The sequence below is a fragment of the Solanum stenotomum genome, unplaced genomic scaffold (assembly GCF_019186545.1).
Source record: "Solanum stenotomum isolate F172 unplaced genomic scaffold, ASM1918654v1 scaffold7878, whole genome shotgun sequence".
NCBI lineage: Eukaryota > Viridiplantae > Streptophyta > Magnoliopsida > Solanales > Solanaceae > Solanum > Solanum stenotomum.
In genome coordinates this window covers 1-14090 of record NW_026036909.1, presented here as the reverse complement: position 1 = coordinate 14090, position 14090 = coordinate 1, and the positions used below count along the sequence as shown (strand labels likewise).

Genomic DNA, 14090 nt, shown 5'->3' with positions numbered 1-14090 from the left:
TATAAGAGAATAGTATACACAAAAGAAACTATTTATAGCTCAAAAATCAAATTTGAACTATTTGTGATTTGTTTATTAAACTATAAAGAATATAACAAGTGACAAATAAGAGTACTTGTACTTGTTAGATGCATGTTAAAAGAGGGACATCAATTCCTGTCTACCCCTAAAAGTGATTAAGAAGTTTTGGGACTAAATGGTAGCAGTAGCACAAAAAAAGTTGAAAACAAGATTACAAGGACTACAAATTTGTTGTGTGGCTGGCACGAGGTGACACTTTATGGCAGGGGGACTCCAATTAATGTCATAAAGAGAATTGTTACATGTAATTTAGCCGGCTATAACATTTTATTACTTTCTTTATTCAATAATATTTGTCCATAATTAATTTTGTACATTTTTAAGTAACTATAAGTAAAAGGATAATTTTACTATATCACATTTTGAATATAATAAATATAATATCTTAAATAATGTAATAGATAGATGACTATAATCAATAATAACGGTAAATTAGGAACTAAATGTAAAATTATCCATTGATTTCATAAAGTAGACAAATATTGTTGGACTCCCAAAATAATGTACTGGACAATTATTTGGACAGAGAGAGTATAAAACTTGATCTCATCTCTCTTCTTTTGAAAGTTTGGTACTATTATTGTTAGCATGGAAAGAGTTCATCTTGAATTGTCAGTACTGTGATTGGAGGCACCTTCCTCACCTATTCTAGTGACATAAGGGTGAGTTTTTTCTTAAGGGGTTAACTGATAATCTGATAGTAAATAGTAAATATATTATACGTTTGATATATAAAGTTCTTCATTTAAGATTTAGTTTCATATTGTTACTTCTTAGTGTCTCAAACTCTTAGTTATTCTATAAGATGTTAATGTTTGCTTCTGAGCAAGATGTAAGATGTCAACTCATGTTTATAGTTACATCATTAATTGATTTGTCACTTTGTTTATAAGTGATTTTCATTGAATTAAAAATTCGTGTAAAATCTAAACGTTTAAATCGATAAGGATCAATTCTATAATGATCTAACCTATCTATAAATCGATAACCAATAAAACATACAGATAAACCTAAAAATCAAACCCTAATTTGTTGTATTAACCAGTATCAATATTTACACCAAACCCAAATACTGTAACCTTCAAAATTAAAGTTTAACATGAAAATATATATTATCTAACCATGATTAATTAATAAATATATATGTGAAAAATACATATCTTACATTTATTTATTTAGTGTATGCAAATTATGAGTGTCAATTAACTCTTTACCATCTAGTGAGATTGATAAGTCGATCCTTCATCTTTAATTAAAAATTTTAGATTCAAATATTGGGATTGGATAAATCTCTAATAGGGCCTATTATAAACCCTATATATGATAGGAATTTACATAGTCGATTTAGTAAATATCAAATATAATATGATCATAACCATTTTTTAATAAATACAACTTAAACTAAAAAAATAATGCAGTAAAATTAAACAAGTCGATCATGAGAGTGGGTTCCACTGAGCACATAGAATTGCCTCGTGATGCACACTGTGATACACCCCCATGCCTTTCCACATTGCCTCACTTTAATTAGAAGCTTCCTTTTCATGTCAACAATTTATAACTTACTCTTCGACTTTCTTGTTGCCTTTAATTTATTATACAAAATTACTAATGAAATATATTTGCTTTGAGTACTAAAAATTGTGTTTTGATTTAATAATTATAATTATTTGTCATAACGAAATGATATATCAAATTTTATGATAAAATTTTGTAGCTATCATTTTTATCATGAGTTGAAATTTGTTGTAGTAATAGTAGTGTTTTCGCCACATTAAGTTATTTTTAACAAAAATGTTTTAACTATAATATGATACAAAGTATGTGATTTGTCGTAACTTAATTAATGTGTAGAAATTCAATTCTCAGGACTTAGGGAAGGGCGTTTAAATCTAATATATGTATAAAGTTTATCCAATATAGTACACCACAAACTAATCATAAGATTAATATTACTATTAGATATATTATATATATGATAATTAACGTCATTCAGATGTACTATTGCGATTTGCGTGATATTTTTTTAAGTGTCTATTAATTAAAAATTCAAAAATTAGGGTGGGCGGGGGTGGAAATAGTAAATAGTAGGAAAAAATTATCAATTACACCCAATTATCTACTGACCAGGTAATACATGGTCAATCAAACATAACAGACAATGTAATTACACTAAGTCCAATTACCAGGGTGACTTTCCAAACATGTCCATACTATTTTTAAAGAAAATTGCTGTGAAAACTGAAACTTTAGAGGCTTGTTTGTACACAATTTTCTTTTTTTCCTATTTGACTGATTAAAATTTTCAAAAAACATTTTGTCAAGAAAAACAAATTCCTTATAAAAACAAAAAAAATAACTTTCCTAATAAAACTAGAAAAAATAAATTTCAAGTGATATTACATACTTGTTTGGTAATGTATTAGTAAAAATAATGCATTCATTCACTCTCTATTAGTCGTTCCTTGTTTGATACACTTTTTTCATTTTTATCACTCTATTATGTATTGAGAAGTGTATTACGAGGGAATTTTGCAAATACCACAAAAAGTAACTTAATTAATAGGCTCCATAGCTATAGTTTGCTAATTACGATTCGTAGCTACATGATAGAGGGAGGAACAAGGTGAGCGAGATTGTAGTTGTATATCTGTCGAATTGTATATGTATATATGTTAGATAATTGTATATATGAATTGGTATACATATGTATTTGTATATCTGGAGAGCAAGATTAGGAGAGGGAGGAGAGATGCGAGTGAGATTGGGAGAGGGGGGAGAGGCGAGCGAGAGAGGACAGAAAGTGGAGAGAGGCGAATTGTATTTGTATATGTATAAGAGAGGAGAGAGGCGAGAGAGAGGAAGAGAGGAAAAAGGTGCTAATAATTATAGCTAAAAAGATGTTGCGAGTGGTAATTAATTCAAACTATATTATGTTAGCTAATTAACTAGTATATGATTGCTTATCCGCGTAATTTCTCTTATTACTAATACCATGAATTTCTAATTATTAGTAATGCAAAGAGATGCATGCATTATCATATGATTAAAGAGTCAATTACCCCTCAAAAACACTTTTACATCTTTTCTACTATAATTGTAGAGGATACTATTATAAATATATATTTATATACCATGCATGCTATTTTTAATACACCAAACCAAACAATGGATAAAAATAATCTATGCATAACTAATGCAAATATACCTAATACAAACAATATTAATACACTCTATTGAACATTATTTTTATAGACTCTATCAAACGACAATATTGACTCACTTACATAGGCAAACAAATGATTTTAAGTTTACGAATTCAAGATTTTAATTTTCTGAAGGTACTAAGTTCTAAATTTATAATTTGTACATATTCAATAATTTTAAAAAAAATATAAATATAAAATTTAAATCAAAACTATTGAATTCGATCGAAATCTCCACGGCCAATAAACTAGCTCCGCCCCTTCCTACTAACACACCTCACCTTCCATCCCATCCCATGAACCACTGTCCCTACCACGTCACCACCTGTCAGACTGTAACCCTCATACCAAGTCACCAACTCAATAATATCTGCCTAAATTAGGAGTATATAATAATATTTTATTTATTCTCAAATACCAAAAATAAATTAAAAATCCTCACTTATTTCTTTTTCGTACCAAAGTATATTATTTGTCAAATAGCATGAAAAAATAGAGGGTTGATACACCGTACTTGTCTGTTTATGTAAGTTTTTGCTTGTTTACCGCACCCACAATCGGCCAAAAACATACAGCTCTTTTAGCAGTAATAATAACTACTTTTGTTTCTCTACAATTTCACCTATAATGTCATGTCCTTATCTTTCTCCTATCACCATTTTCCCCTTTTCTCCTACCTTTCAAATTTCCATTATCAACATTAATATCTTATTTCTTTCTGCAAAAATCACTGATTTTGCCAGTTTTTGAAAGTGGGGTTTTCTCAAATTGCGTTATTACTATTATTTGTTGTAAGTGTGAAAGATGAAAACAGGGGTATCGAGAAGGTGGATACTTGTAGACAGTAAAGGACAGAGTAGTATATTGGATTTGGATAAGTATGCTATTATGAAAAGAGTTTCAATACATGCTAGAGATCTTCGTATTCTTGATCCTCTGCTTTCTTATCCTTCTGCAATATTTGGCAGAGAAAAGGCAATTGTACTCAATTTGGAGGTGCACTTAACCTTTAAACTTTCCAAGTTTGATTTCTCACTTACCTCGAGAAAATAACTATTAGTTGAGTGATCATCTGAGAAATTAACCAATGATTTGCTTTTTGGTAAGAAATCTAATTGTTGTGCTTTTGTTGTTTTGGCTGGTTTGTTCACTGCCTTCAGCATATCAAAGCAATTATTACTACAGATGAGGTAAATTTCTATAGCTTTCGCTATACCAAAAATGATATTTAGCAGCAATTAGTTAATGACAATATTTTAATTGCCGCTAAATATGTATTTTTAGTCTCAATATTCCTAAAGTCTATAGCAACATTGAATCTAATGATATTTAACTAATGATACTTAACTAATGACGGTAAAGATTCTAGCATTCTCTATTAATGTGCATAATTATTACTGCTAAAAGTTGTTTTTGTTCTAGTGTTTCTACATTGCCTAACTACCAGTTTTTTGAGTCGGTGATGGATTCAAATATAATTTTACACTTTCTGTATAAGTTATGTTGTTGTAAGAGGTTACTTGCCTTATTTTTCAGGTTACTAATTTCACTTTCGGAGTGATGTAACTGTAAAATTTTCCTTTACATAGTTAGGGGTCGTTTGGTATTATGTTTTTGATAAAATAATACATATATTAGTCATGGTATTATTTAATCCTTTGTTTGATAGGATTTATTTGGTACTATTAACACATGAATACGCATCCTTAGTACACCAAACCAATCCGTGGATAGAAATAATCCAACATTACTAATCTCAACATTACTAATGCACTCTATTCAGTATTATTCTTACCAAGCGACCCCTTAGGCTTAGAGTATTGAAGATAAGTTCATTGTGAATATATGATTATCGATTGTCGCTTTATAGCTTTCTTGATTTTAGTTTAATAATAAATGTATATCCCATTGTGTGTGTTTTATTTGATTGAGGTAGGTATTGGTTCGTGACCCAATGGATGATAATGTTCTTCCTGTTGTTGAAGAACTTCAAAGAAGATTGCCATTGCCAGCTATTAGCTTAGGAGAAGGTGAAGATGATGATCAACCTGTTGTTAATGGGACACGAAATGAAATGCAAACTGTTGAACCAACTGGTATGCACCTACTGCTTCTTATTTCTTCGATGTTGAGTCGTTGGTTACTATGTGTGCTTTCTATGCAAGCAGCACGATTGCTAATCATCCGTTCCTATTATTTGTGGATATGATGCAGAGTTTCCTTTTGAATTTCGAGCTTTAGAAGTAGCACTAGAAGGAGTATGCAGCTATCTTGACACTCAGACACGAGAACTAGAGACTGCTGCTTACCCGGCTTTAGATGAGCTCACCTCCAAGGTAAGATAGTGAACCAATATGTTATAAGGTCACTTTCATGCTTAGTGCAACTAACTACCTAAACTATGCATTGATAATCTGTAAAAGAGTGTGGTAATTGTTTGAAGCTGATCAAATTTCCTAAAATAGTAGATAAATTTTGTTTGATTTGAGATTATCTTGATTATTTTACATTGAGTTGTTCTAATAATCTTTAATCAGCTGCGTTTGAAAGTCATATCTACTTGCCACCATTGAATGTCCAACAAGTTTATGTTGTTCAATAGGTTGACATGTTATATATGATGATTTGGTCATTGTTTTCTTCCAAATGATTAAAGTAGAACCAAGTTCCACAGTGGAAGATCTACGGTGAAAATGCTACGTTTAGCATTCTCCCACTTGTCTATGGCTTGAAAGTCAGAAGGGAAGAAAAGGGAAAAAGAGAATTAGTTTCTTGCAATGTTACGTTAAGCACAGACTTAAAAAGCAATGTTCTTAGAAATATTATCATCCGTAGAAGAGGGAATTACAGAGTCTTTATAGGTAAGGGAAACGATCACTTCTAACTGATGGATGGATTAATGAAGTTTTATAGCAAAAACTTGCAATCAGATATATTTCACGACAAAATCAGGTCGAATGTGTTGTAAGAATTATCCTAGAGTATAGACTTATGGTGCCATTTGATTATATCACCAGTTCACCTCGTCATCTACGTCAACCAAGATTAGTTTTATTTGAACAGGAGGCAACATATTACGACCTTGCCCGATTGTTTTGCATAAATTGAATTGACAAAATGTCCTTCCTCAACTGTTTGTTCATCCCAAGCACAACTAAGGAAACCATTGTTTAGTTGCTTTACTGGATAGCATTTTGGTTATGATATGTCTTTGCTGCACACAGCGCATATATTATTCTCTTGATCAGTTTGTTTCCCAAGTACCTTTTCTTCTAATTTGTGAATTTTCTTTTACTAATCTGCAGATTAGTAGTCGCAACCTGGATAGAGTGCGCAAATTGAAGAGTGCAATGACTAGGTTGACTAGTCGGGTTCAAAAAGTATGTCTCTCTTTTTCTTCTACATGTTATGTCCTGAAAAGTACAAGATGTTCTGGTCTATGCGTCCGTTCATGGACTAAAAATTTGGTGTCTGAAAGGAACAAGATTGAGTTCATCTAGAGCTGAATGTTTAGTAAATGTAATTGAATCTAAATTATGCCAATTTCTAGGTAAGGGATGATCTTGAACAACTTCTCGAAGATGATGGTGACATGGCTGACCTTTACCTCTCAAGAAAATTAGTTGCCGGAGTTTCATCCCCCCTGAGTGGTCAGGTGGCACCTTACTGGTCCCCTGATACATCCTCAATTCGCTCAAAGTTATTATCCAAAGCAAGCAGGATCAGCGGGATAACTCATGAGGAGACTGATGTTGAGGAACTTGAAATGTTGCTTGAGGTTAGTATTATCATGAACTTACACACACTAGCATATATAATTAATCCCGCGATACATGTGTTGTGTAATAACTACATGCTTTTGCAGGCTTACTTTGTGCAAATTGAAAGCACGATGAACAAATTGACAACGGTAAGAAAATGAAAAAAACAGGAACCTGATGCCCTTTACATACACAAAATGAAATAATGAACTGATCATTCAGAACTCTAATTAAATAGTGATACTGGTGTTCCTTTATCCAGTTGCGCGAATATATTGATGACACAGAGGACTATATCAATATTCAGGTTACTACTCCGCGCTGATTTAACTTGTGGTTTAATGCTAAAAGCTTCTAGCTTTAGGAACTATACACAAAACTAACAGTAATTCCTTGTTGCGTGCAGCTGGACAATCATCGAAATCAGTTGATCCAGGTATGTTGAGACATGTATCGTCAGTTTAATATCAGAATATTACTGAATCTATTCTGCTATATTCACATAATGCTACTCATATGATCTGTTGAAATGGCGAATAAATAGCAATTTGTTTTGATTGACACCGCAGTTGGAGCTGTTCCTGAGTTCTGGTACAGTTTGTTTGACAGTGTACTCCTTGGTGGCTGCAATATTGGGAATGAATATTCCAGTTCCATGGAAGAAAGACCATGGCTACCTTTTTAAATGGGTGCGCATACTCGATTCTTTTTATGGGAGTAGTATATTATATCAAGAATTTAATTCAAAAGTATATAGAAGTTAAACTCTAGAAGGAAAGCCTCGGAGCAACAATAAAGTTGTCTCTATTGTGGCTATAGAATCAAGTCACTAATGCTTGCGTCAGGATAGACCTCCTAAATATCACACTCTCTTGGGATGCAATCCTTCCCTAGATCATGTGTGAATGCAGGATTCGAGCAACAATAAAGTGTCTGTATTGTGGCTATAGAATACTTGCGTCAGGATAGACTGCCTACATATCACACTCTCTCGGGATGCAATCCTTCCCTGGATCCTATGTGAATGCAGGATACTTTGTACATTCAGAATATGTATTTTTTTGGTAACACTTGTATTTATATTGCAGGTGGTCATTCTTGCTGGAATTGCTTCTGCATCCGTTTTCCTATCAATAATTACATATGCTAGGCACAAGGGTCTTGTTGGATCTTAAATCTTAATAATTACTCCTCCAATCTCTATATTATATATAAAATACACCCTACATGTCAACGTGTTGAAATTTAATTTCTAGATTGCAACTTCAAGGAAGAGGCGGAACCACGATTGGAGATAAGATATGCAAAAATGTTACGAGACGAACTTATGACATTAGACATGCTTGTTGTGTATTGATGAATTCAACAATCAATATATATATATAAATAAAATCTCAGACAAATGTAATTTGCTGACAAGCGGATTCAATTGACCACCCTTTGAGCTAATGTGACTCCGCCATTGGTTGCAAATCAGAAGTTTCAACAACAATGGAAAAAGAAAGAATTTAAGGATGGTCTACAAGCTACAACGATTTTTTTTTGTTTGTAAAATTCAGAATTTGCTCCACCTATATCCTTGATTCTCAAAGGGGCGATATACACATAAATAACCTATATATAGGTTAAAGAGAATAGTATACACAAAAGAAGCTATTTATAACTCAGTTTAAATTTGAACTATTTGTGATTTGTTTATCAAACTATAAAGAATATAACTAGTGACAAATAAGAGTGAAGTACTTGTTAGATGCATGTTAAAAGAGGGACATCAATTCCTATCTACCCCTAAAAGCGGTTAAGAAGTTTTGGGACCAAATGGTATCAGTAGCACAAAAAAATGTTGAAAACAAGATTTCAAGGACTACAAATTTGTTGCGTGGCTGGCACGAGGTGACACTTTATGGCAGGGAGACTCCAATTAATGTCATAAATAGAATTATTAGGACACATCATTGAAATTTGAAACTACAATAAAATTAAGTTGCAAATAATTGTTACTCCCTCCGTCCCTTTTTATATGTCATCCTTTTCTATAAATAGTTGGTCCATAATATTTGTCATTTCATAAAATCAATGCATAAATTACCATATTATTCCTTTTTTACTCTTGTGAGTTATTAGCCTTGAAAATATACATTTGACCAACTTAGAAAAGCTAAGTAAATGATTCATGTTCATTGGTTAAATTAATTAATCAAAATAAATTAATTCATATTCATTGATTGAAAACTTGAGTTCCAAAAAAATTAAACAAGGGTAGAAGGGTAAAGTTACATCATTTCTTAATGCAAGTGCAAAGTAAAAATGTGACATATAAAAAGGGACGGAGGGAGTACATGTAATTTAGCCGGCTATAACGTTTTATTACTCCCTCTATTTAACAATATTTGTCCATTATTGACTTTCCATATTTCTTAAGCAACTATAAATAGAAGGATAATTTTACTATATCACATTTTGAATATAATAAATACAATGTCTTGAAAAATGTAACAGAGAAATGACTATTATTATTTAATAAGGGTAAATTAGGAACTAAGTGTAAAATTATCCATTAATTTCATAAAGTAGCAAGTATTGTTGGACATCCCAAAATAGTATACTAGACAATTATTGTTGGACGAAGAGTATAAAACTTGATCTCATCTCTCTTCTTTTAAAAGTTTAGTACTATTATTGTTGGCATGAAAGGAGTTCATCTTGAATTGTCAGTACCGTGATTGGAGGCGCCTTCCTTACCTGTTCTAATGACATAGGGGATGAGTTTTTTCTTAAGTGATTAACCGATAATCTGATAGTAAATTGATAAATATATTATACCTTTTTATATAAAAAGTTTTTCACTTCAGATTTGGTTTCATACTATTACTTCTTAGTGTCTCAAACTCTTAGTTATTCTATTAGATGTCAATGTTTACTTCTAAGCAAGATGCAAAATGTCAACTCGTGTTCATAGTTACATCATTAATTGGTTTGTCACTTTGTTTTTAAGTGATTTTCATTGAATTAAAAATTCGAGTAACATCTTTAACGCTTAAATCGATAATGGTCAATTCTATAACGATCTAACATGTCTATAAACCGATAACCAATAAAACATACCGATAAACCTCAAAATCAAACCCTAATGCGATGTATTAGCCAGTATCAATATTTACACCAAACCCAAATAATTTAACCTTCAAAATTAAAGTTTAACATGAAAATATATATCATCTAACCATGATTAATTAACAAATATATGTATAAAAGACACATCTCTTATATTTATTGATTTAATATATGCAAATAATGAATGGTAATAAACTCTTACCATGTGGTGAGATGGATTTATCGATTCTTCATCCTTTATTAAAAAATTTAGATTCAAACGTTGAGAATGGAAAAATCTCTAGTAGAAAGTATTTCCCCCTTTAATAAACCATATACATAGTATGAATTGATATCAATCGAGCCAATAAATTTCAAATATAATATGATCATAACCATTTCTTTTAATTATAATAAATACAACTTCAAAACTCAAATAATGATTCATTAAAATTAAACAAGTGGATCATGAGAGTGGGTTCCACTGAGCACATAGAATTGCCTTGTGATACAGCCCATGCCTTTCCACATTGCTTTACTTTAAGAAGCTTCCTTTTCATGTCAACATTTTCTAACTCACTCTTCGACTTTCTTGTTGCCTTTATTATACTAAATTACTAATGAAATATACTTGCTTCGAGTACTAAAAATTGTGATTTGATTTAAGAATTATAATAATTTATCATAAGAAATGATATATCAAATTTTTATGATAAGCTTTTGTAGCTATCATTTTTATCATGAGTCGAATTTTGTTGTAGTAATACTAGTGTTTTTGCCACATCAAGTTATTTTTAACAAAAATGTTTTAACTATAATATGATGCATATAATAGGATGATACAAAGTATGAGATTTGTCATAATTAATTAATGTGTGGAAATTCAACTGTTAGGACTTAGGGAAGGGCGTTTAAATCTAATAGATGTATTAAGTTTATCCAATATAGTACACCACAAACTAATCATAAGATTACTATTAGGTGTATATGACTAATTAACGTCATTCAATGTACTATTGCGTGATGTTTTTTCAAATGTCTAACTATCTAGAATGATTAAAAAGTGGAAAATTAGGGTGGGCGGGGGGTGGGAATAGTAAATAGTAGGAAAAAATTAAGAAGTCAAACGTATGATATGTATTTACTATACACCAATACAATTTAAAAGAATTATAATTTGTAGCTATAGTTAAAATTTTATAGCAAATTTATTTCTCTTCTCTCCCTCCCCTCTCTCTCTCTCTTTGTACTCTCTGGCTCGCCTCTCCCCCTCTCTCGCCTCTTCCCATCTCTTTTTGCCATACAAATGATAACAATGATACAAATATAAATGGTAACAATCAGTGATACAAATATACAAGGCAACATATGAATACGAATACAAATGACAACATAAATACACATAGTAACACATAAATACAATATACAAGGCAACATATGAATACAAATACAATTTATTACGAATTATAACAGCGATACGATTGTATTCGTCGATATACGTGATACAATTGATTTGCATCAATGAATTGAATACAATAGTCTTTGATACATTTGTATTCATTGATACAAATCATTGTATCGATTGTATTTGTGATACAATTATCAGTCATATACACAATTATCGATCATATATACAAATCAATTGTAACTCTCTTTCGTATTTCGCTCGTCTCTCTCATCTCGCTTGCCTCTTCCTTCGCCNCCCCCCCCCCCCCCCTCCTCCTTTTCCCAATCTCGCTCGCCTCTCTCCTCCTTAAAAGTAGCTAAGTTTTTATACAAATCAATTGTATTCGTGATAGAGGCCAACCACTAGTTGTTGCGCCTCGAGGCCATGCTGGAGCTTCTACGATTGATCCAACAAATATTCATGATAAGGATGATCAAAAATATCGAAAAATGGGATGGGTTTGATTTTGATTTTATACATTTTTAAAATATCCTATAGTTTTATTTGGTATAAATTATCTCATGTAGAAGATAAGATAAATTATTCAAGTTATACCCTTAATTTTAATTCCACAATTATCGTCCTAAAATACCTCAATTATAAACCAAAACGAACCCTCAAGGTACAATATACACAACTCCTTTGGAATGTGGTACCATAAAAGAGGTAGGGCCGACTCAACAATATTGGGGATCTAAAGCGAAACTTAAGAGATGTGCCCTAATAATTAATTGTTTTCATCATATATAGTTTTATTTAAAATCTATTTTTCTAGCTATTTTAGATGCGAAGTCATTATGTACTGTTTTATAATCAATTTATTTTAATGAGTCCTTTTCAAATGATAATATAGATGATTCATTCAATCTCTCTTGAGACATTGTTGATCTTAAAGAATATTTAATCAAATTTTTATTTTGAAAAAAATTCTTTTGGCAGAGGCAACGATTACAAGAAAATATTATTCTATAAGCGATATGTGTATTTGGAAAAGAATAAGTCTTTTTATTAGATTGAGTATTTTCATTAGATCATTATCTTCTACTTGTATTATTTCCCTCAACACTTTTAATTCAAAAAAAATAATCTAAACCATCAATATCAGAATAACTATTACATGTTAAAGAAAGTTCAAGGTTAAGACAATATTTTTTAAAAATTCTTATCATCTAGTGATCTCAATATTTTACCACTAAATAAGTAATCAAAAATATTTCCATATGCTTCAATTGGTTCAAATCTATTTTGAAGTGAAAAAATAGTTTGATCTACTCTACATATATAAAGCAATTAACTCTAAGGGGTCGTTTGGTTTGAAAATGAGTTATGATGGGATAAGTTATGTTGTGATAAGTTATGTTGGGATTAGTTATGATGGGATAAGTTGTGTTAGGATTATTTTTTATTGAGTGTTTGGTTTGTTGTATTCAAAATAATAAAATTTAAGAACAATTTATTTGTTTACAAAAATGCCCTTCATTAATGTAAAAAGTGATATAACAAAAGGGTTGAAAGAGACATTTTTGTCACTTACCTATTTTATCCCGGGATAAGTTATCTCAGGATTACTATACCACCCAAGGAGAGGGATAACTTATCCCGGTACTAATTATTAATCCCGGGATAAGTTATCCCGAACTTGCCAACCAAACACCAAATAAGCAGTACTATAATTTAATCCCGGGACTATTTGGTATTATCCCTCACACCAAACGAGCCCTAAAAGACTCTTCAAGGGATTTTGTCATTTCGCTATTCATATTTTCATAAAATTGTTTCTTACGAAATTTAGGTTATTTTCATCTCATATGCAATTTCCTTAGTATAAATAATAACACTCATAGTACATATAATTTTTTTTAAAATAACATATATAAGTAATTATTTTTAAAAAATGGGAGTCCCAAAATACATGGACCCAAACGATGACTTTAGTTGCCTAGGGATTAAGACGGCCTGAAAAGAGGATTTGCATTATGACATGAGTTGGAGCTTTTACATCTTTGTAGTACGAACATGGGATCGAAGAAACACACCGATTCGTGCGCAATAAATTCAGCTCAACAAACAATGAATATTCCAACTCAATCATAATATACGAATAACGATTAATTTCACAGAATATATATTATTTTTTAATAAATTAACTATAAAATTTTGAAAGTACTCAACTCAATTTGTTAATTACTAGAACACATCATTAATGCAACTTCTACTATAATTTTTCTCTTGAAGTATTTAAGTTCATAACATAAATCTATCTATAAACAAGAATTTCTTTTTTGATTATTTCTTGAAAAAGAAATATTGTATTTGCACCTAATAACTAATTCAAAGCATCTTGCTCCTTCCATTTCAAATTAATTGAATTGTTAAGACATTTTTTATTTTTCAAATTAACTTAATTGTTCAATTTTTAAGACTATTTTTAGAATGTTCTTCCAATTTTACATTCATTAGTTAGTATTGGAATAAGTTATTAATTAATATTTAGTTATTTTA

The 14090-nt window shown here is 30.9% G+C and overlaps 1 protein-coding gene across 1 annotated transcript; it reads left to right on the top strand.

Moving 5' to 3' along the window:
• The first annotated feature begins 3923 nt into the window (after nt 1-3923).
• On the top strand, nt 3924-8459 carry LOC125853033 (magnesium transporter MRS2-I-like). Its single transcript, XM_049532710.1, has 11 exons — nt 3924-4283; nt 4448-4477; nt 5224-5383; nt 5502-5623; nt 6593-6667; nt 6838-7065; nt 7153-7197; nt 7311-7355; nt 7455-7484; nt 7618-7737; nt 8137-8459. Exons 1-11 carry the CDS (start codon nt 4092-4094, stop codon nt 8221-8223), a joined length of 1134 nt encoding a protein of 377 aa, XP_049388667.1. The 5' UTR covers nt 3924-4091; the 3' UTR covers nt 8224-8459.
• The last annotated feature ends 5631 nt before the right edge of the window (nt 8460-14090 follow it).

Excerpts from the sequence above, each read along its gene's own strand:
- LOC125853033 (XM_049532710.1), top strand. The coding sequence starts at position 4,092 with ATGAAAACAGGGGTATCGAGAAGGTGGATACTTGTAGACAGTAAAGGA. Across the intron at positions 5,624-6,592 it reads TAGATGAGCTCACCTCCAAG|ATTAGTAGTCGCAACCTGGA; the intron begins GTAAGATAGTGA and ends ACTAATCTGCAG. Across the intron at positions 7,066-7,152 it reads AACTTGAAATGTTGCTTGAG|GCTTACTTTGTGCAAATTGA; the intron begins GTTAGTATTATC and ends ATGCTTTTGCAG.